This window comes from Protopterus annectens, chromosome 8.part1 (genome assembly GCF_019279795.1).
Source record: "Protopterus annectens isolate FY-2018-M chromosome 8.part1, PAN1.0, whole genome shotgun sequence".
Classification (NCBI taxonomy): domain Eukaryota; kingdom Metazoa; phylum Chordata; order Ceratodontiformes; family Protopteridae; genus Protopterus; species Protopterus annectens.
In genome coordinates this window covers 115,598,606-115,620,699 of record NC_056742.1, presented here as the reverse complement: position 1 = coordinate 115,620,699, position 22,094 = coordinate 115,598,606, and the positions used below count along the sequence as shown (strand labels likewise).

At 43.1% G+C, this 22,094-nt stretch overlaps 1 protein-coding gene across 3 annotated transcripts in view; it reads right to left on the bottom strand.

Moving 5' to 3' along the window:
- The window catches only part of GAS8 (growth arrest specific 8), a 517,118-nt gene that overhangs the window by 357,219 nt on the left and 137,805 nt on the right, over positions 1 to 22,094 (bottom strand). For all 3 annotated transcript variants that reach the window (XM_044081740.1, XM_044081739.1, XM_044081737.1), the window contains one exon: positions 15,959 to 16,013. In XM_044081740.1, coding sequence (XP_043937675.1) covers positions 15,959 to 16,013 — 55 coding nt within the window. The remainder of the gene's footprint in view (positions 1 to 15,958; positions 16,014 to 22,094) is intronic.

Sequence of the window (22,094 nt, the reverse complement as noted above, 5' to 3'; positions counted from 1 at the left end):
CCCCTCTCCTTCATTGAAATCAGTGTCCTCAGTGAGAGATTCCTGCAGGGAATCTAGGTGCCTCCTTTTACACATCTTCATCCAAGGAACCTACTCAGTGGGATGGTCTGGAGAAGTATCAGAAGAGATGAGGATGTTCTGAGGGAACAACTGAAGGCTTGATCAGGCTGGATATCCCAAAGGAACAGATGAACGAGGCTCAGAGCAGAGAACTGAAGGACGCAGAGTTGTCTGATCCAAGGAGGGCAGGGATGTCCTATCTCTAGATAAAGAGAAGGTCCTCACCACAACCTTGAAGGCATAGTGCTTGGGGGAGACAGAAGTCCATGGCAAAGAATCCGATAATGCACAAACCATTGGCTTCTGCAACCCTACATGCACTCCATCTGAGGAAGGAGTTGGCCCCGAGCTGTCCAATGCCAAAACCCCATGAGGCAGAGATGGTTCTGATAGCTTTGGATTCAAACCTAGCCCTCTGGATAGACTGCCAACACTTCGGATCTGAAAGGCTCGGGGCTGGGCAATTCAGGGAAATCATCTGAGTCAAACAGTAGACTGTCTTGAGATCCAATGAAGAAAGGAAAGCAGGAAAAGAAATGAAAAGAACAACTACCAGCAATGGTAATACAAGTAAAAGAGTATTAAAATAGCAATGTACCAATGATGTTACTACAAAGAAGCACCAAAAAAACAAAGCAGCTACCTGGAAAAAAAAACAGTTAGAGAAACCAGCAATAAAATAATGGAGGTAGGAGCAGTAAAATAAAGTAAGGAATACTAATTTTTTAAGGCAAACTCATGATTCTAATAACAAATAAGTCCCAAAGCTCGAGAATGACAGGATCACCGTGTGAAGCTGAATGATGGCAAATGAGATCTGAGGTATGTTAGGTGTGCAGGGTATTATGGATAAAGGGAGGAGCTTGAGAGTTTTGGATCCAAAGATCTGACAGAAGCAGCCATATCAGCTCAGAGCCTTGGATCCAAACCTATCAGTTGAGGAATGAATGAAAAGGACATCCGATCCCAGAATTCTTGATAATTCTCTTGAAGTGAACATATCTTGATGAGACAGAATTAATAAATGGTGATGGCAAGAAGATACTTTTTTTGGAGGAAAAATTGTCAACTAGAAGACAGACTAGAAAAACTACTTTTATGTACAGAGGTTAAGCATGACTTTTTCATGTTTAGCTTGAAGCCCAGGTTGCTGAACAGATGCATGGTAAAGTGGAAAGATGCCGAAGTGTCTTGGGTGGAAGAAGCTGTAATGAGGCAATCATCCCAGCAGGGGTAAATGTGAATGCCTTGAAGTTGGCAAAGGGCTATGACTGAGGCAAGGCACTTTGTGAAGACCCCTGGTGCAGTGAGGAGAAAGTACAGTTGTGCACACTTACCATAAATGTAGATGTTCTAGTGTATTCACTGTTGCAGTCATTACATTTGGGTAATCCTGCTGGCAGGTTGCCCTCAGTCGGCCTGAATTCCAAAGTCTTGGGTCCTGCGTCAGTTGCTGTCGCCCCTTCCCTGACATCAGGTCATCAGGGGTATAAAATAAGTAGCCAGCGCCATTTTCTTCAGTTTCTCTTGCCCCAGATGTGAGGTGCCCCTTAAAAGGGTAGGCAGAATTTATAAATATATAAAGATACATGCACCAATGTAAATTTTTTCTTCATCTACAAGCAAATACACCACATAGGTCGTATAAATCAGAGAAGGAAAGATAAGTTCCAGCAGAAAAAAGGGAGATGGGCGGGTGGGTAACCTGGAGCAACAGTGAATACACTCGAACATCTACATTTATGGTAAGTGTACACAACTGTACTATGTTCTTCGTGTTTCACTGTTGCAGTCATGGGTAGAGTCCCAAAGCTATGGTTGGGAGGCTGGAGCTAAACAGCATTAGGAGTGGCTATGAGGCCCTGCAGAACTGCAGTGGCAAAGCCTGCCCTGGATTTAGAGTAGAGTGGCAGATGATAGTGCTTTGTAAAGGTGTGCACTGAACTCCAAGTAGCAGCCTCTAAAATGTCTTTGGTTGGTACTCCCCTGAGGAAGGCTGCCGAAGTGGCTGCCGCTCTGGTTGAATGTGGCCTAATGCCCTTAGGCACTGGCTTGCCATGCTGTGAATAGCAGAAACGAATGCAGTGGCCTATCCACTTTGAAATAGTCTGCTTTGAGATAGCCTTTCCTTGTGATCCTGCAGCATATGCCACTAATAATTGCTCTGTCTTCCTGAAACTTTTGGTTCTGTCCAAGTAGAATCTAAGCTGTCTGTTTACGTCCAAAGAATGCAGAATTATCTCCCCCTTGTTCTGTGGACTTGGATAAAAAGTTGACAGATGAATAGTTTGGTTAAGAGCCACACTAGACACCACCTTAGGCATAAATGTTGGGTTTGTCCTCACAGAAACCCTGTCTGGATAAAAAATGATAAAAGGTTCCACAGCCATGAGTGCCTACAGCTCTGAAACTTGTCCTGCAGAAGTTATTGCTAGGAGCAGAACTATTTTCCAAGATAAAAACTTTATATCAGCAGTAGCAGCTGGCTCAAAAGGAGGCAGTGTGAGTTTTTCCAAGACATAGTTGAGGTCCCATGCCGGTATTGGTGATCTCCTTGGAGGCCTTAAATGTTTGGCTCCTCTGAGGTACTACCTTAACAAAGGATGAGAAAAGATTGGTGGCTCTGTATTGTAATGAGCCGAAATGGCACAGGCATGAATTTTAATTGATGAAAAAGATAGGCCTTTGTCCAGCATCTCAGTTAAGTACTGCAAAATCTGAGGAATATTTGGTACAGCTGTATCAGTTCCTTGTGCCTGGTTCCAAGCACATAATCTCTTCCATTTTTCAGCATATTTTCTAGTACTAGGCCTTCTGGCTTACAAAATGACATCCATCACTGCTTTACTGAGAGGTGTGTTTTGTATGACTACATTATCCGCCATGCTGCCAGGTTTAAGGTCCTGAGTTGGCTGTGCAGGATCTGATTGTTTTGCTGGGACAGTAGATGAGGTATTTGAGGTAAGGTCCAAGCTGGGCATTGAGACAAGTTCCTTAGGAATGGATACCAGTACTGGCGGGGCCAGTCTGGGGCAATCAGTATCATCTTTGGCTTCTCCTGTCTGACCTTTAGGAGTACCTTGGGGAGGAGAGGCAGTGGCGGAAAGGCATATACTGATCGGCTTTTCCAGCTGAAAGATAGGGCGTCCACTTTCCATGCTTGTCTGTGACAAGTCCTTGTGCAGAATACTTTCCATGCTTGTCTGTGACAAGTCCTTGTGCAGAATCTTTTTAGTTGGTAGTTGTGAGGGGAGGCAACTAGATCTAAGTCCGGGCATCCCCATTTCCTTGTTATCATGTTGAAAACTTGTGGATCCAGCTGCCAATCGTGGGGATCCATGATGTTTCTGCTTAGTTCGTCTGCCAGAGTATTTTCCTTTCCTGGCAGGAATTGTGCCTGCAGATGCACTTGCTAAGTCAATGCTGTGTCCCACAAAGTCATGGCTAGTCTGCAAAGGGGGTAGGAATGTGTGCTCCCCTGCTTGTTTATATACCACATGACCGTGGTGTTGTCTGTCTTTGTCAGTAGTTGCCCCGGATGAAGTAGGTCCTTGAAGGCTGTCAGGGCATTTTGAACAGCTAGCATCTCTTTTTGATTGATACGTAGATGCATTTGGTTTGAGGACCATGTGCCCTGAATGCATCTTCCTGCCATGTGGGCCCCCCAGGCATAATCTGATGCATCCATTGTTAGTGTCTGCCTGGCTGGGGGTAATGTGAATGGCTGTCCCTTGTTCTGGTGACAAGCCTTCGCCCACCATCGAAACTCCTGTTGCAGGCAGGGGATGAGAGTAATCATTGATTCCAGGCTGTGGCAATGTTGAGTCCAAACACTTTTTAGGTACCACTGAAGTTTCCTCATATGCAGTCTTGCATATGGAATTAGTAGTATGCATGATGCCATGATGCCATGAAGCCCAAAGCCTGCAGAATGTTTCTTGCAGATAACTGCGCCTTTGTTGCCAACATTTTGAAATAGGTAGTCAGTTGCCTTTGTTTGTCTGGCGTGAGATAAGCCATCTGGGCAGTTGTATTTAAGCTTGCACCCAGTAATATTATCTCTTGAGAGGGTACTAGTTTTGATTTCTTTTCGTTGACTGTGTACCCTAGGCATGTTAGAAGTCTTTTCACAAATGCCAGATGTTGTAGAAGAATGTCCTTGTTCTCTGCTTGAATTAAACAGTCGTCCAAGTAAGGATATATTTGTATTCCTCTTTGTCTGCAGAATGCAATTACTGGTGCCAGGCACTCTGTAAAGACCCTGGTCGCAGTAGATAAGCCAAAGGCCAGTGCAGAGAATTGGTAATGCATTGTGCCAGCCTTGAATCTGAGGTATCTTCTGCATGATTGTCTGACTGGAACATGCAGGTATGTCTCTCTTAGGTCTAAAGTTACAAGCCAGGCATTCTTGCCCAGCATGAGCAGAAGCTGCTGCAAAGTCAACATTTTGAATTTTGGTATATCCAGGAATGTATTTAGAATAGATAGGTCCAGTATTGGTCTCCAGGCTTTGTTCTTTCTGGGTACCAAGAACAGTCTTGAGTAAAATCCTTGTCCATGCTCTTGCGAGGGCTGAGATTTGTTTTTGTGCCTCTGCCCATTGATTTTTTGGCAGATTTGGCCAACCGTTTGCCTTTGGCAGGGTATGGAAATGGAACTTGTAGCCTTGTGACACTTTATTTAGAACCCACTTGTCCTGGGTTATAATGTGGCAATTTTGAGAAAAAAGTGCTAATTTTCCCCCTAAGGGTGCTGCCAGGAGATAAGTGCTTGGTGCAGGCAGGGGTGAAGTCATTAGGACTGTTTCCTGTATGGTTGAGATTTGTCTTCTCCAACTTTGGAGGTAGAAGCACCCCATTGTTTTGACCTGTATGAACCTTGCACCTGGGATCTGTCTCGAGGGCATCTGGATCTGCCCCTTTGAGGTCTGTCTGACACAGGAAAGGATCAATTCTTTGTAGGCCAGTGTCTACTAAACCTAGGTGGCTGTACTTGTAAAGGATCGTTGACAGTTTGCATAGATTTAGCTTTGTCCTCCATTTTCATTAACACCTCTTCTGCCTTAACACCAAACAAAGTATCATGCTGTAAAGGTGTATCTAATAATTTAACTTTGACATGATCAGATAGATTTTTTTTCCTTTAACCAAGCATGCCTCCTAATTACAGAACCTGTAACTGCGGCCCTGCAGGAGGCCTCCAAAGAATCAAGACCACATTGCAAAGTATTCTTTCCAACTTGTTCAGCTGCATGCAATAAATCCTGCATTTCCTTGTTTTCTGCACATTCAGAGTTTAGCATCATTTTCTGTTTAGGCAATGCCATGACATGTTGCTGATATTTGAGCATCTGAAACTGACAGTTTAAGGCCCTACTAGCCAAGGTAGCAGATGTGTAAACCTTTTTTCCCCCATCTATCCAGTGCCCTAGAGTCTCTGTCAGAGGGGGTAGGGTTTTTTGCAGCGGAAGCCTTAACTCCTTTGGGACCCTGTGAAATAGTTTCTGGGTCTGCAGCAGGGTTTTTAAAAAGGAATTTATGAGAGTCAGGAACCCTGTAGTATCTGTCAGGCTTAACAGGAGCTGGAGGTAAGGAGTCAGGGGTCAGACTTGACTCCGAAAACACATCATCTACAATGTCTAACACAGGTGGAATGGCTGGAGGCCTGTGTTGAGGTAGTAAAAGGAAGTCCCTGAGCCTCATTTTAGATTCTGAAAAATCTTGGCTCTCCCAGTGGAAATGCTCCCTCATGGTGTGCAAGGTATCCCCAAAGGAATTGTCCTCTGGAGGAGAAGCTGAAGGTATAGATTCTTCAGCATCAGAATCCTCATAGGGGGGAAGAGAATATTCCTGATCAGAAGAGGAATCAGAAGAAATAGAAACCTGATCTGAAGATTCATAGTCTGTCTCTTGCCCAGGCCTCTTATCAGGAGTGGGATGGGAACCCCTGATCAAGGTAATCAAGTCTTCGGCCATTTTGAGCATCTATTTTTTGTGCATAGAGGCCTGACCATGTGGCTCTTGAGTTTGTTTCTTTGCTTTAGAAGGTGCTTTAGTCTTTGCCTTTGAAGCTGAAGTCAGTTTAATGTAAAGATGTTTAGGTCTGAATACACCCTCAGAAGCCGGTGCCTGCTCAGTGGCTCTGGACCCATCTGAGGGAATAGCATCCGAGGCTCCAATACCTTGAGTTTCCAGTGGCATAGCCGACTCCACGTGGGAGTCGGTAGCGGTCTGCGACTCTAAAGTAGCGGGCATCAGGGGCTGCGAAAGCACCTCACTGAGAACCGGCGACTGGCTTAGGAGAAGCTTCGTTGTCGGTTTTGGGCCTCGGTTGTTTCTCTCTCTCCCTTTCTTTGCGTTTTTTGTGAACTCCGGTAGTTGGATGGCTATACGACGACATTTCTGGATAATTAAACCAGCGTCCAAAATAGCTTAAAGCAAAATCATACCGACGCTTAATAGTGCGTTGGTTAAATCTAGCACAAAACCAGCAACTAGAAACGTTGTGATCAGGGCCTAGGCAAGGAATACAGTAAGAATGAAAGACCTTATGAGGTATTTGCTTTCCACAAGAAATACAGTTATTTACTTTTTCTGACATTCGTCTGGAGCAAGAAAAAAGTTTCCCCAACGGGGTACTTAGCTTTATTGAAGACTTCGGATCTGAAACTCGAACACGAAAATCTCATTAGTCGGCCGACAGGCACTTGTGAACTGCTTCTGCTTCAGGTACCGCGCAGCAAGAAAGACTGAAAAAAATGGCATCGGCTGCTTATTTTATACCCCTGATGACCTGACGCCAGGGAAAGGGCGACAGCAACCGACACAGGACCCAAGACTTTGGAATTCAGGCCGACTGAGGACAACCTGCCAGCAGGATTACCCAAATGTAATGACTGCAACAGTGAAACACGAAGAACATCAAACAGTAAAAATGTAAACTGAAAATGAAATCGCAAGGCAAAGAATCTTTGGAAAAATTCTGTGTTTTTTGTGAATAGGAATGTGCAAACTAGACATCTCTGAGATCTACAGTGACAAGAAAAGCTTTGACTAGAAGAAGAAAAGGGTTTGTAAGGTCAGCATTTTGGAACCAGAGCTAATATATTCAGTTTTGAAAGGAACAAAACCAAGTCTCCAGGTTCCTTATTTTCTGAGCACCAGAAACATTACTGAATAGAAACATTTTTTCCTTGTTCAGAAATGGGAACTAGTTCTGTCATTCCCAGAAATTACAGATCCAAAAGAATGTGAAGGAAAAGGCAAATCTGCATGGAGGAAAAGGGTCCTGAGCTTGAATAGTGGGTTACACCCTTTGAAGTTTGTAACCACACTCATTTACTTTTACAACCCAAAACATATGAGGTTATGTTTCCAGAGATGAAGGCAGTGGGAAAGACTGTCTGCAATTTGAGAAGGAAGGCCAATGTGAGGAAAAAGGGATTTAAAAAACACAGATATTCACTGTTTTTTCTTTGAAAAGAGGGTTATTGAGATCTCTTTCCTTTCTTTCTGCGTCACCCCAACATTTTTTTCTTGTACTTTTGCTTAGTGGACATTTACTCAGAAAATTTAAATGGCTATCAAAAGAAAGATCCCAGGTTAGAGGGATCATTTCTCTGGAACATGGGATAAAAACAGTTGATTCACTCCCTTGTATCAATTTTCCCCTTTCTTACAGTTTTTTGATGACCACAGCTGAAGAATTTCAAATAGGAGATCTTTACCAAGTGGGGTATCTAAAAAAATGAGCCTTCATATCTTCAGGGACGTTCTGCAATCTTACTCAGGCATTTATGTGCATAACTGTATTAGTAGCTTCAGCCCTGGAAATAGCATTGACTGCATCATAAGCACACAGAGTACATAGAAACTCGAGAAGCAGAATTAACCATGTCGAGTTAGATGTATCCTCTGAATTGAGAAGAGACTAGATAAGGACTGTTACAGATTGGAAAACATGGATAACTTTTAGATATAAAAGTATGGACAATTAATTTACCTAAAAGCCAAAGTAGATGGTGCAAACAATTTCTTGCCAAATCCAACAAAAAGCACAGTTGTCCTTATCACTTGGTATGAAACTGGCAGAAAAAAGAATTTGGACTTCTGCCCTTAACTGAAGACATTACAGCAGGTTCTACAGTGGAGTTATTATAAAGGAATTTGTGTATAGCAGGCAACCTACAAAAACTGTCAATTTTTTGAAACCAGGGAGTTGACAATCTGGAAAGACAGAAGCTGCATTAAAAGCATTCTTTAAGGCCCCTAGGAATGGTCAGATGACTACTGTTTTTTGGGAGTCCATGTTAAGGAACATCATAATACCTTTTTTGAGACCCCAAAAACCTTCTGATCTTCCCCTTAAAGAAGTCTTTTATCTTGGAGATTGTGTCAGCACTACTTTGTGGAAAAAGTAAAACACAAATTAACAAAAATTAAACAAAATATAAATGTTCATAATATAAAAATAGCATTAACAATTGTATAATGCTAAATAAATGCCAGCAGAGATAATCTGTAACCCAAGTTCCATGGAGTATTCAATTACTGCAACCTGAGAATGACCTGCAAATAGAGTTCCCTAACACCTGCGCCTCCTGGTGCAGAGCCTCAAGTACAGCAAAGGACACCTAAAGCAAGATACCAGCAGAGGCTGAACGCATTGTGAATCTGAGAAGTAAGGAGCTATAGGCTAGTAATCAGGGGTACTCACTATTTAACTCAATGGCTGGCTCGCTCACCTAAGTCCTCAGATCTACTATACTGCAGCAGATTATTTGGTAACATGAAATATAAACACACATTTTCTAGATCTTTAATATGTCTTGTTAAAAAAAAATACTATAATCTATTTATTAATTACAAAACACTGCTGCAGAAAAATGGCAATATTATCTTCTTTCCACAGACAGCATGCACATCTTTAATCGTTAGCAACTCATGACAAACTGACTGACAATTTATTTTTTGTCATTATTTTCTCCACAGTATTTTCAATAAATGATAATGAGGAGGTAATTACTTGACATTTTGACCTCAATTTTAATTACACATGACTTACGGTGCATCACCACATGACACTGTCATTAGGCAACTGTGCCCTGAAAGGTGGTTTCGTGCAGTGACTGCAAAATTGCAGTACAGGGACTGAATTTCTCGGTGCTGTACATCATTTTTACTATGAATATCCTGAAAACATGTTGACAAAATATTTAAAATTAATAATGTTACAAGCCCACTTTTAGTACAACTAATGTATCCTTGTAATGAATTTTCAACACATCTCATATGACAGCCCCCTCACAAAATATTCCAGTGCTGGCGCACAACTTCAAAGATATTTCTGCATCCACATATGGAAACTACAATGCATCCCTACAGTGGAAAGTACAGTTCTGTACACTTACCATAAATGTAGATGTTCAAGTGTATTCACTGTTGCAGTCATCACCTGTGGGTTATCCCTGCTGTGGTAGCCCTCAGCCGGCCCAAATACCAGAGTCAATGTTTTTCTGTGTCAGCTGCTGTCGCCTGTAGACTGACTTCAGGTCGTCAGTGCTATAAAGCAAGGCAGCTGATGCCGTTACATCAGTTTTTCTTGCCCTAACCAGTCAGAAGCCTCAGGAAATATGGTAAAGTGATCCTGGTGGTTAACAATCACCCCAAGAAGCTTATGTCTCCCTAATGAAAGAGGATATAAGGGGGAGGAAGGGAGGGAAACCAGGAATGCAACAGTGAATACACTTGGCCATCTACATTTATGGTAAGTGTGCACAACTGTACTATGTTCTTCATGTTTCACTGTTGCAGTCATCACCTGTGGGAGGATTCCCAAAGCTGGAGAGGGGTGGCAGGATTAGTTAGAGACCTATGCACAGGTAAGCAAGCTCTACAGCGCTGCAGAGGCAAACCCTGCCCTAGCCTTAGAGAAAAGGGGAAGGTGGTTAATGCTTTGTAAAGGTATGGACCGAGGTCCAGGTGGCAGCTTCCAAGATGTCCCTGGTGGGAACTCCTCTGAGGAATGCTGTGGAAGTGGAGGCTGCCCCAGTGGAATGGATACAAATAGGCTTACGGGGAGGTTTGCCATGAAATCTGTAGCAGAAATGGATACAGTGTGATATCCATTTGGAAATAGTCTGCTTGGAAATGGGCTTCCCTTCTGCTAGGGCAAAACTGACAAGAAGTTGGTCTATTTTTCTGAAGGGTTTAGTATGGTCCAGGTAGTAGCTGAGCTGTCTGTGCACATCTAGAGAGTGCAGAATTCTTTCTCCCTTGTTTTGAGGGTTAGGGAAGAAGGTGAGCAGATGAATGGCCTGGTTGAGAGTCACATTAGATACCACCTTGGGCATAAAGGAGGGGTTAAGTCCTAAGGGAAACCCTGTCTGCATGGAAAATGATGAAGGGCTCAATGGCCATCAGTGCCTGAAGTTCACAAACCCTTCTGGCTGAGGTGATAGCTAGCAAAAAAGCAGTCTTCCAGGAGAGGAATTTTAGTTCTGCTGAAACAGCAGGTTCGAAAGGTGGTAAAGTTCGTTTTTTCAAAACATAATTAAGATCCCAGGCTGGAGTGGGAGGCCTTCTGGGAGGTCTGATATTAGAAGCCCCTCTGATGAACTGTTTAATCAAAGGATGAGAGAGCAGGGGCTGGTTTGTATTAAAATGAGCTGAAATGGCTGAGGCGTGGATTTTAACAAAAGAGAAGGAGAGGCCACTATTGAATAATTCCACTAGATAGACCAGGATAACAGGGACAGAAGGTTGTAAGGAACTGGCCCCTCTGGATTGGTACCAGGAGCAGAATCCTTTCCATTTCCCTGCGTAAGATTTTCTGTTGCTGGGCCTTCTGGCCTCTGTGACAATGTCTAGGACCAGCTTGCTTAGCAGAAGCTCCTTGCTTACCTTGGGAGTATCAGCCATGCTGATAGCTTGAGAGTCTGCAAATCTGGGTGCAGTATTTCTCCCCCCGCTTGAGTCAAGAGGTTTAGAATCTGGGGAAGCTGCCTGGGAGGTAGTGATGTCAGGCTGCACAGCAAGGGGTACCAATGTTGTCTGGTCCAATCTGGAGCAATGAGGATGGCCTTGGGCCCCTCCTCCCTTATCCTGATGAGTACCTTGGGAATAAGAGTTAGAGGGGGAAATGCATACATAAAGAGGGAGTTCCAGGGGAAGGTCAAGGCATTCACCTTCCATGCCAGGTGGTGATACTCCCTGGTGCAGAATTTCTTTAGCTGATGGATGAGGTGCGAAGCAAAGAAATCCACTTGCTGTCTGCTTAAGTGGTCTGCCAGGGTGTTGTTGATCCCTGGTCGGTATTGGGCTAGTAGGTGTAATCCCATGGATGAGGCAGTCAGCAAGAGGTTCATGGCTAGCCTGCACAGAGGGTAAAATTGTGTCCCTCCTTGTTTGTTGATGTACCACATTACTGTGGTGTCTGTTTTGATAAGGAGAACTCCTGGCCTGAGATGGGTTGAAAGGCTGTCAGAGCCTTTTGCACTGCCATCAATTCCTTCTGGTTGATATGCAAGGCAAGGTGTTGGCCATCCCAAAGACCTTGGGTGCACCTCCCTGCTAGGTGGGCACCCCAAGCAATGTCTGAGGCATCAGTGGTGATGGTCTGCCCAGTATGGTGGTGGATGAAGAGGAGACCCTGGTTCTTGGCACAGGCCCCTGCCCACCAGAGAAACTCAGCCCTTATACAGAGGATTACAGCGAGAGAGGTCTCTAGAGGCTGTGAGTGTTGACACCGAAGGTTCTTTAGATACCACTGAAGTTTCCTCATGTGAAGCCTGGCCAGGGGAATTAGAAGGATGCAAGAAGCCATGTACCCCAAGGCTTACAGGAACTTCCTTGCTGTGAGGTGACTTTTAGACGCCAGCTGGGTAAAGTAGAGAGGCAGGAGGCTCTGCTTTTCTGGGGATAGGAAGGCCATTTGGGACGCTTCGTCCAGCACTGTTCCCAGAAAAATGAACCTCCTGGAGGGAGTTTGCTTTGGTTTCTTCTCGTTGATGGTGAACTCCAAGGAAGTTAGGAGAGTTTTGACAAAGTGTAGGTCCTGCAGCAGCTTTTCTTTGCACTCTGCCTGAATGAGGCAGTCATTCAGATAAGGGTAAATCTGTACATTTTTCTGTCTGCAAAATGTTACGGCTGGGGCCAAACATATGCTGAAAACCCTGGGCACAGTACATAAGCTAAAGGGAAGAGCAGAGAACTGAAAGTGCTGTGAGTCTGCTCTGAAACACAGGAGTTTCCTGCAGGACTCCCTTATGGGGATATGGAGGTATGCATCTTTTAGTCCAGGGTCACTAACCAGACATTTTTTGTAGGCAGAGGCAGCAGCTACTGCAGGGTTAGCATTTTGAATTTGGGGACCACCAGGGGTGTGGTCAGAATGGACAGATCCAGGATGGGGCGCCAACTGCCCTCCTTTCTGGGAACAAGGAAAAGCCTGGAATAAAAGCCTTGGCCTGCTTGATCTGCCGGGATAGGTTTTACTGCTCCCTGGGCTATGAGAGTTTGGACTTGTTTTAATGCCTCTGCCCACTGATTGGGAGGCAAGTCTGGGTACCCTCTGGGAACTGGGAGTTCATTGAAAGTTAATTTGTATCCCTGAAAAATTATTTTTACGACCCATTGGTCCTTGGTTACAGACAGCCAATTTTCTTTGCAGAGGGACACAGCCTTTCTCCGAGCTTTTGGGTGAAAGGAGGGCAGAGGGAGGAGTGGGAGTCATTGAGAATTTTTGCCATAGAGGGATGGTTTAGAACTCCCTGCCATAGAGGCGAATGTGGTCCACTGTTTGGTTCTCTGTTGTCCTGTTGTAGGGACCTGGGTGGCCTGTCCCTGCAGGGCTTAGCTTGCCTCTGTCTGCTAGGAGCAGGAAAGGACCAGTGCTTTGAGGGAAAAGTCCTGCTGAATCTAGGAAGTTGAACCTGAATGAAATCTTTTACTGTTTGCATAGATTTTGCTTTGTCTTCCATCTTTTTAAGCACCTCTGCTGCATTTTCTCCAAACAAGTGGTCTTTATCCAAGGGTGCATCAATTAATTTAGACTTGACATGATCAGGTAGAAGTTGTTCCTTCAACCATGCATGTCTCTTAATGACAGATCAAGACACTGCTGCCCTGCTAGAGGCAACTAGTGTATCATATCCAGAGTGTAAAGAGTGCCTTGCCACTTGACAAGTAGAGTGCAATAAATCTGCTAACTCCTTAGAATTGCCACAGTCAGGAAAGGTAGAAAACTTTTGCTTTAATAGTTCCAAAGTGCGCTGTTGATATTTTAACATATGGAACGGACAGTTGAGAGCTCTGACAGCTAAGGTTGCAGAGGTGTAAATTTTTTTACCCCATCTGTCCAGTGCTCTGGTATCCTTATCAGACGGAGTAGGGTTCTTTGCAGAACTAGCCCTGGCTCCCTTGGGACCCTGTGTAATGACCTCCGGGTCTGCAGCTGGATTTCTGTACAGGTATTTGTGAGTGTCTGGTACTCTGTAATACCTGTCTGGTTTACTGGGAGTAGGTGGGAGGGCATCCGGGGCTAAACTGGATTCATGGAAAACTTTATCCAACACTTTTAAAATGGGGGGATGGCAAGGGGTCTGTGCTGAGGTAGGTCTAGAAATTCTCTTAGCCTTTTCTTAGACTGAGAGAAATCCTGAGATTCCCATTGGAAATGTTCTCGGAGGGTGTGGAGGGTTTCCCCAAAGGAGAGGTCTTCTGGTAGGAAGGCAGAAGGGATGGATTCCTCTGCATCTGAATCCTCATAAGCAGTTAGAGGTTGTTGTTCCTCTTCAAAATCTGAATAATCTGATTCCTCAGAATCTTGCTCTGTCAATAGTTCAGGAGAAGGGTGTATTTTCCATTTAGAAGTTGTGGCTTGACTGCCCCTGATAAAGGAAATAAGATCCTCCGCCATTTTAAGCACCTGGGCCTGGAGTGGAGGGGCGGAAGTAAGATGGTGGCCAGAGGTAGATTTTCTAGGGGTGGCCTGGCTTCTAGGCCTAAGAGTATTCATCGGTCTGAGAAAAACGGTAGTCGGGTGTGAAGTTGTCGGTTTCTGACTAGACTCGGTAGTGCAAAAGACCTCCTCAGAAGCCGGTGCCTGCGTCGCGGCTCCGGACCCAACCGAGACAGAGACGACCAAAGTCTCTGAAGACAAAGAAGATTTCTGCGGCATACCGGACTCCAAAAGGGTCTCAGTAGAGGAGTGCATGGCAATCGTATTGGGCATCAGGGGCTGCGAAAGCACCTCAATGAATTCCGGAGAACCGACGACCTGCTTAGAGGAAGAGTCGTCGGAAGGCTTAGCCTTGTGTGGTCTGTCTCTATCTTTATCCCTACACTTTGTTGGAGGCTTTACAGATTGTTGGCTGACCGACACCATTTGTGAAGACAGAGGATGAAAATACCTGTCTACAAAAAGAGCTCTACGACGAATGGTTCTCGTGTTAAAGAGGGCACAGAACCGGCAATGGGCGACGTTGTGGTCTGGGCCTAAACAGGTGATGCAGTATGAATGGAAGTCTCGGTGTGGGATCTGCTTTCCACAGGCTTGACAAGTGTTAACTTTTTCGAACATCGGTTAGTGCAAGAAAAAGAGATCCCCAACAGGGTACTTAGCTTTAGATGTCTTCAGCTGTGATCCGAGCTCTAGTAGCGACCAAACAGCACACTTGCAAACTGCTTCTGCTACAGGCTCCACAGAAAGAAAGACTGGTGTAATGGCGTCGGCTGCCTTGCTTTATAGCATTGATGACCTGACATCAGTCTATAGGCGACAGCAGCTGACGCAGAAAAACGCTGACTCTGGTATTTGGGCCGGCCGAGGGCTGCCACAGCAGGGGTAACCCACAGGTGATGACTGCAACAGTGAAACACAAAGAACATCTGCACAACAGCTACATTCATCCCATGGTACCCTAAAATATCTTTACTAAAAAATTGTGGGACAAAATGTTTACAAACAGTAAACTTATGATGACATATTCAAATCCACAAATACAAGATGCCTCAAAATTACATCAAACCTTTGGCCCCTGGACTATTTTACATCAAATGCAACACTAAATGCATTCATTTTCTTTAAAAATTACTCTGTAAGCATTAACGTATAGTGAAGTGCAGCTGCAATTTTATAATCACAACAAGGCATTCAGGGTGTGCATTGTACAGATTATGCTGCACACTTAGGGAACTGTATTATCTGTAGTAGTTATCTTTACAGTGCAGACCTTTTCATGCTTTACTGTTTAAGTATTGAATTCTCTGTGTAATACTTTGAAGGAAAAGATACTGCCAAATCAAACAGATGTTTACTCAGAAACTATCAAACACTGCTTGCAGTACTGTGGGTGCAGGAATGAAGTGCAAATACCATTTTTCTCAGTTGTTTTTTTTTTTAATTCCATAACCACTCCCACACCGAGAGAAATGAATGAGACAGGTAGACACATTCAGAATAATGGTGCTGACACTCGGTCATTCTAGATCCAGTAAAATGAATGTCATAGGCTAAGCCAGCACTCTCTCCTAAACACAGACATGGTGCAAAGACAGGAAACTCTTCCTCCTACCCAGTAAGAGGAACTATGAAAAAAATCATCTTCATGTACCTGGTTATTAAAATTGTAAAGGCTCACACACATCCCTTGCCAAAGCAGACAGCTCATTGCTGCAGGAACAGGAATTGGATATGTGCCTCAGAAACAGTAATGGCAACTGATTACCTACATTTCTTGTACAAGAAATGATGCCAACACAACAAAGTCTACATCTTGGCTGTGGATAGGAAGAGCAGAATAACAAAACTATAAAAAGTGAATCAAAGAAAAAAGAAGGAAAATGTCAGAGGAAAGCATCAGAAAAGTCAGACATAAAGATTTAAAAACACAACTAACCTCGCACTTGCCTCTCAAAATCATTCCGTAGTTTGGTAATCTCTTCATCATGCTTCTGTAAAGAGGAAACAAAAAGGCATAATAATATTAGCCAACAAATATTATACATAATAATAATAATAATAATAATAATAATAATATTATTATTTTATGTCATAACATTAGCCGAGGCAGGGCTAGCCACCCGGCAGTGTAAACCGTGGCTCGAGATGATTATCACTGCTGAAGTGACACCCCGAATCCATGTCCAAAATGGGAAGAGGGGTTGAGGATAGATGGATGGAATATTAGCCAAGAAATATACACAAATAACATACGACATTAAAAAAGGAAAGCACTCCTGATAGTACACGATTTCTACACATATGGGCATCTTATTCAAAATTCAGTTTTACTTTCTTTGAGATCCTAATTTTCATTTTTCTGTCTTCTCCCAAATTATCTATTTTCTATGTGAACATAACCCCCAGCTTCTCCTATTCCTCTTACCCCCCCCCCCCCCACCAGCTCCGACAGATATCTTCTTGGATTCTTTCTAAGTAAGGCTTTTCTCTCTTCCACATGTGAATTGTGATTCACTGCACTTACTTTGGCATCCTTGGGTGTATACCACAGTCTTATGTTGTACCTTTACTGAAACAACAGTTATGTACTTACCATCTAAATTAACCATGTTCACCCAAATCAACTACAAAACGTTGCCATCAAGAACTAATTGCTCAGCATGTCATAACATTTTCCAGGCTCAAACTTTCCACAGTGCTCCCATAATGTACCATACTTTCCTGCCTCTCCACATCACTTTTTCCCCTCGGCATCCTCTATTAACCACTCCACCAACAGTATCCATTTTTGGTAATTTACAAGAGGACAAGGGAAGATGTGAGGGTATGCTGAAGTGAACAGACAAGGATCAGGATGTGGTAAGTACATACTTTTCACATCTATACCTGATGCAGTTTGTCCACTTTAATTTCAAGACAGAGTTCCTGGTTTCTCCTCTTGGGTGGCATAAAGATAAGATACCCTGAATTACGGTATACCCAAAGGTCAACCTGAAATTTGAGACCACATTCAGTTTATAGCATCTTGCAAAAACTATGCAGAGAAGCTAAGTTAAACATATATCAACTGATGCACTTCTGAAAAAGGTTAAGAAGGTAGCCACTGCCCTTGCAGAATATCCTTTTGGTTTTCCTTGTAGTATTTTGTTATACTTGTCAAATTAGAGAACTATACATTCTGAAAACCACCCAGACAGGGAGGCCTTGGACACTTTTTGGCCTAATCTGCTATGGGTGAAGGAAACAAAGAGTTGATTAACTTTGCTGAAGACATTGTTTCTGTCTAAGAAGGAACATAATTGTCAATGAACATCTGGACAATGCAACAAATATCCCCTACAATTGAAAAACTGAGGGAAAATCAGTTAGATTGATGGACTAACATACATTTGCTTTTGTGATCAGTTTTGGTATAAAATAGAAGTTGGCCTGCAAAGATAATCTAATCTTATGAAACATGAGGTAATGAGGTTTGGACGAAACAGCATGGAGTTCAGAGACCCTCCTTGCAGATGTAACAGCTACCAGAAACATGGATTTTCCAAGCTAGAAATGTTATATCTGCTGTGGCTCCTGGCTCAATAGGGAGCTATTTTAGTTTCTCCAACATTAAATTAAGGTCCCAAATGGTACAGGTTTGCTAACAGATTACCTCAGCAATAAAGTGCCATAGAGAAGTGCCTTGCATAATTTTAGCAAGGGCAACAAAAATAAAGTCAGACTTTGATATAAATTGGGAACTGCTGCTAGATGAGCCTTAGCAGAAGAGTAATTCAGTCTATGATAAAAGATTTGTGTCAAGAATAAGAAAACTACTGTGTTTGGAGATAAAGGATGACACCCTTGACTGACGGTTCACAATGAAATCTTAGTCCACTTACTTTCACACATTCAACTAGTGGAAGAATTTTTGGGCAGATGTAAGGATCTGGACTACTTTGGGAGGGTAAGCAGGGTCCCCGGTCATCAAGGGAACTAGAGAAATCACATAGTTAGACTGAAAGCTCAGGTGATGTCTGATGGACAAGTGAGGTTAGAACCTAAGTATGGTCTTACATGGAGAGGTTTCCACACTACATGAAATCACAAAACAGAGTGCCAAATTTGTCAAGGTCAAATTGGAGCTATGAGAATGACTCTTGCCTTGCTCATTTTTTTTTTTTTTTTCAAAAATCTCAGAATAAGGGGAAACAGGAAAAGCACAAAGGAGATCTAGTGACCAGTGCTGAACAAGAGCATCCTGGGAAATCTATCTCTGAGGAGGGACTTGGGAGAATAATCTGATGCATTTGGAGTTGGTCAGTGAGAAAGACCGGTCAAAGCAGGGTTTGGCCAATAAGTGAAAATGCCAACCACCAATGAATGACTGAGGCACCACTTGTGGCTTAAGTGGGCTTTGACTGAGCTTATCTATTAGGGAGTAGGACTGGGCCATAGATATTCTCCACAATTTATTGCTACTAGAAACTGATGGGTGAGAATGGCTCATTCACACGTCTGCATGGACTCCCAACATTACTTGCTGATATACCAAACCACTGCCATATTGTCCAAGTGGATAGGCATTACATCCTGAGGAAGGAAGTCTTGTACAGTCTAAAACTTTAGGAGAACTGCCCTAATCTACATGATATTTATATGCAGATTGTTCCCTTCCTAAGACGCTGTCCCCTGGACTGTGTGCTCAAACAAAACCCACAAAGGACAGATGTATATGTGATGATGGTCACAGTTTGTAGTGCAAGGATGTACAGTTTACTCTAAGAAAAGTTGTCCAGATGAAGCCGCTAGTCTAGATGACTGTGGCACTCTTAGGAAATCCTCACTAGAAGGCACATGGGTCCACATTCTAGCAGTAATGGACCTTCAGTGTCCATTAAAGGACCCTCTTATGTATCTTACAAAAGAAACTAGAAAGACTGTTGCTGACAAAACCCTCAAAACCTAAAGGCATGACGCTATTGTTGCAACTAACACAGCAAACTCTGAACCTTGGATTGCAGGGATACAATCGTGTCTTGGGAAAGGCTGGCAAAAAAGGAGAGGCTATCTAGGTGGCTCTCAATAAAACTTAGTACTTACAATAGCTTCATCTGGGACTGTGAAATATTAATCGAAATTTCTAACAGAACACTTGTAATCCCTGGCTACAGTCTGCACTCTGTTTTACTGGCAGCTAGCAGCCAGTCATTTGGGTACTGGAAAACTTTTGTTCCTATCAGTCTGAGAAGTGCTTTACTTGCTGCAATGCATTTAGTGATATCACTAGAACTGTGGTGAGACCAAATGGAAAGGCCATGAACTGAAGGAGTATGGCTCCCACACCAAATAGCAGGAACCTCCTGAACTCCTTGGCTGTCCCGATATATAATTAGGCATAATGAATATCTAAAGACAAAGAAGGACTGACTGCACCAAAAATATTTGGAACATTATCATTTCTACGAGCAGGTTTAGGCTGCTAAGATTTTTAAGACTGGCCTGAGGTGCTCTGTTTTCTTGAAACCACAGAAGAATTGTGAATGTTTTCAAAAAGTACAGTTGTGTAAACTTACCATAAATATAGATGTTCGAGTGTATTCACTGTTGCAGTCATTACATTTACGTAATCTGCTGGCAGGTTGCCCTCAGTCGGCCTAAATAACAAAGTCTTGGGTCCTACGTCAGTTGCTGTCTTCTCTTCCATGACGTCAGGTCATCAGGGGTATAAAACAGGCAGCCGACGCCATTTTCTTTAATTTTTCTTGCCCCAGATGTCAGGTGCCCCCCAAATGGGGAGCAAATATATATATATATATATATATATATATATATATATATATACACACACACACACATATATATGTATATATATATATATATATATATATATATATATAAAACTATATATATATATATATATATATATATATATATATATATATATATATATATATATATATATATATATATAAAACTATATATATATATATATATATATATATATATATGTATATATATATATATATATATATACGTGCAATTGTAACAACATAAACTTTACCTTCATCTAAAAGCAAATACACCACAAAGGCTGTAGAATATAGTGAAGGAAAGAGAAGTTCCAGAATAAAGGGGGATGGCAGGTGGGTAACCCGGACTGCAACAGTGAATACACTCGAACATCTACATTTATGGTAAGTGTACACAACTGTACTATATTCTTCATGTTTCACTGTTGCAGTCATTACATTTGGGTAGAATCCCAAAGCTATGGATAGGAGGCTGCAACTAAATAGCATTACGAGCTGCTATAAGGCCCTGCAGAACTGCAGTGGCAAAGCCTGCCCTGGACTTAGAGAACACAGGCAAATGATAATGCTTTGTAAAAGTATGAACAGAGCTCCAAGTAGCAGCTTCTAGAATGTCTTTGGTTGGTACCCCTCTGAGGAAAGCTGCTGAGGTAGATGTAGCCCTGGTAGAATCTGACCTGATTCCCTTGGGCACCGGTTTACCATGATGCAAATGGCAGAAACGAATGCAGTGGCTTATCCACTTTGAAATGGTCTGTTTTGAAATAGCCTTTCCCCTCTGATCCTGCAGCAAATGCCACCAGTAGCTGCTCAGACTTTCTTAGAGGTTTTGTCCTGTTTAAATAGAATCTTAGTTGTCTGTGTGCGTCCAAGGAATGCAGAATCCGCTCCCCCTTGTTCTGCGGATTTGGGTAAAAAGTTGGCAGGTGAATGGTTTGGTTAAGAGCCACACTGGATACCACCTTAGGCATAAAGGAAGGATTGGTCCTGAGGGACACCCTGTCTGGGTAAAATATAATAAAAGGCTCCACAGCCATGAGGGCCTGTGCTTCTGAAACCCTTCTTGCTGAAGTGTTTGCCAGAAGGAAAGCTGTTTTCCAAGAAAACTTTATATCTGCAGTAGCTGCTAGTTCAAATGGAGGCAGAGTCAGCTTTTCCAGCAAAAAATTGAGGTCCCATGCAGGTGTTGGTGATCTTCTGGGAGGCTTTACATTTTTGGCCCCTCTAAGATACTGTTTTAGCAGAGGATGAGAAAAGATGGGAGGCTCTGTGTTGTAATGAGCAGAGAAGGCAGAGGCATGGATTTTTATAGACGAAATAGATAGGCCCTTGTCAAGCATCTCAGTCAAGTATTGTAAAATCTGAGGAATATTTGGCTGTGCTGTGTCAGTCCCTTCTGCTTGGTTCCAAGCACAGAATCTCTTCCATTTATCAGCGTAAGATTTTCTAGTACTAAGCCTTCTGGCTTCCAAAAGGACATCCATCACAGATTTACTGAGAGGTGTTGTTTAAATAATTACATGATCAGCCATGTTGCCAGGTTCAGAGTTTGGAGCTGATTGTGCGGAATTTGATTGTTTTGCTGGACAGTAGATGAGGTATTTGAGGCAAGTACCAAGGGGGGAGTTGAGACATATTCCTTAGAATTGGGTACCAGTGCTGGCAAGGCCAGTCCAAGGCAATTAGGATCATTTTTGGTTTCTCCTGTCTGACCTTTAGTAAATCCTTGGGAAGAAGAGGCAGAGGAGGAAAGGCGTAGACTGATAGGTTTTTCCAACTGAAGGATAGGGCATCCACCTTCCATGCTTGTCTGTGATAAGTCCTTGTGCAAAATTTGCCCAGTTGATAGTTCTGGGGAGATGCAAATAGATCTATGTCCGGGCTCCCCCATTTCTCTGTTAACATGTTGAAGACTTGTGGATCCAGTTTTCACTTTTGAGGGTCCATAAGATTTCTGCTTAGGTCGTCTGCCAGAGAATTTTGTTTTCCTGGCAGGAATTGAGCTTGAAGATGTATTTGGTAAGGTAAGGCTGTGTCCCATAATGCCATGGCTAGTCTGCAAAGGGGGTAGGAATGTGTGCCCCCCTGCTTGTTTATGTACCACATAACCATGGTGTTGTTTGTCTTTATCAGTAGTTGTCCTGGATGAAGTAAGTCCTTGAAGGCTGTCAGGGCATTCTGAACAGCTAACATCTCTTTCTGGTTGATATGCAGATGCATTTGTTTTGGGCTCCATATGCCCTAAATGCATCTCCCCTCCAGGTGGGCCCCCCAAGCATA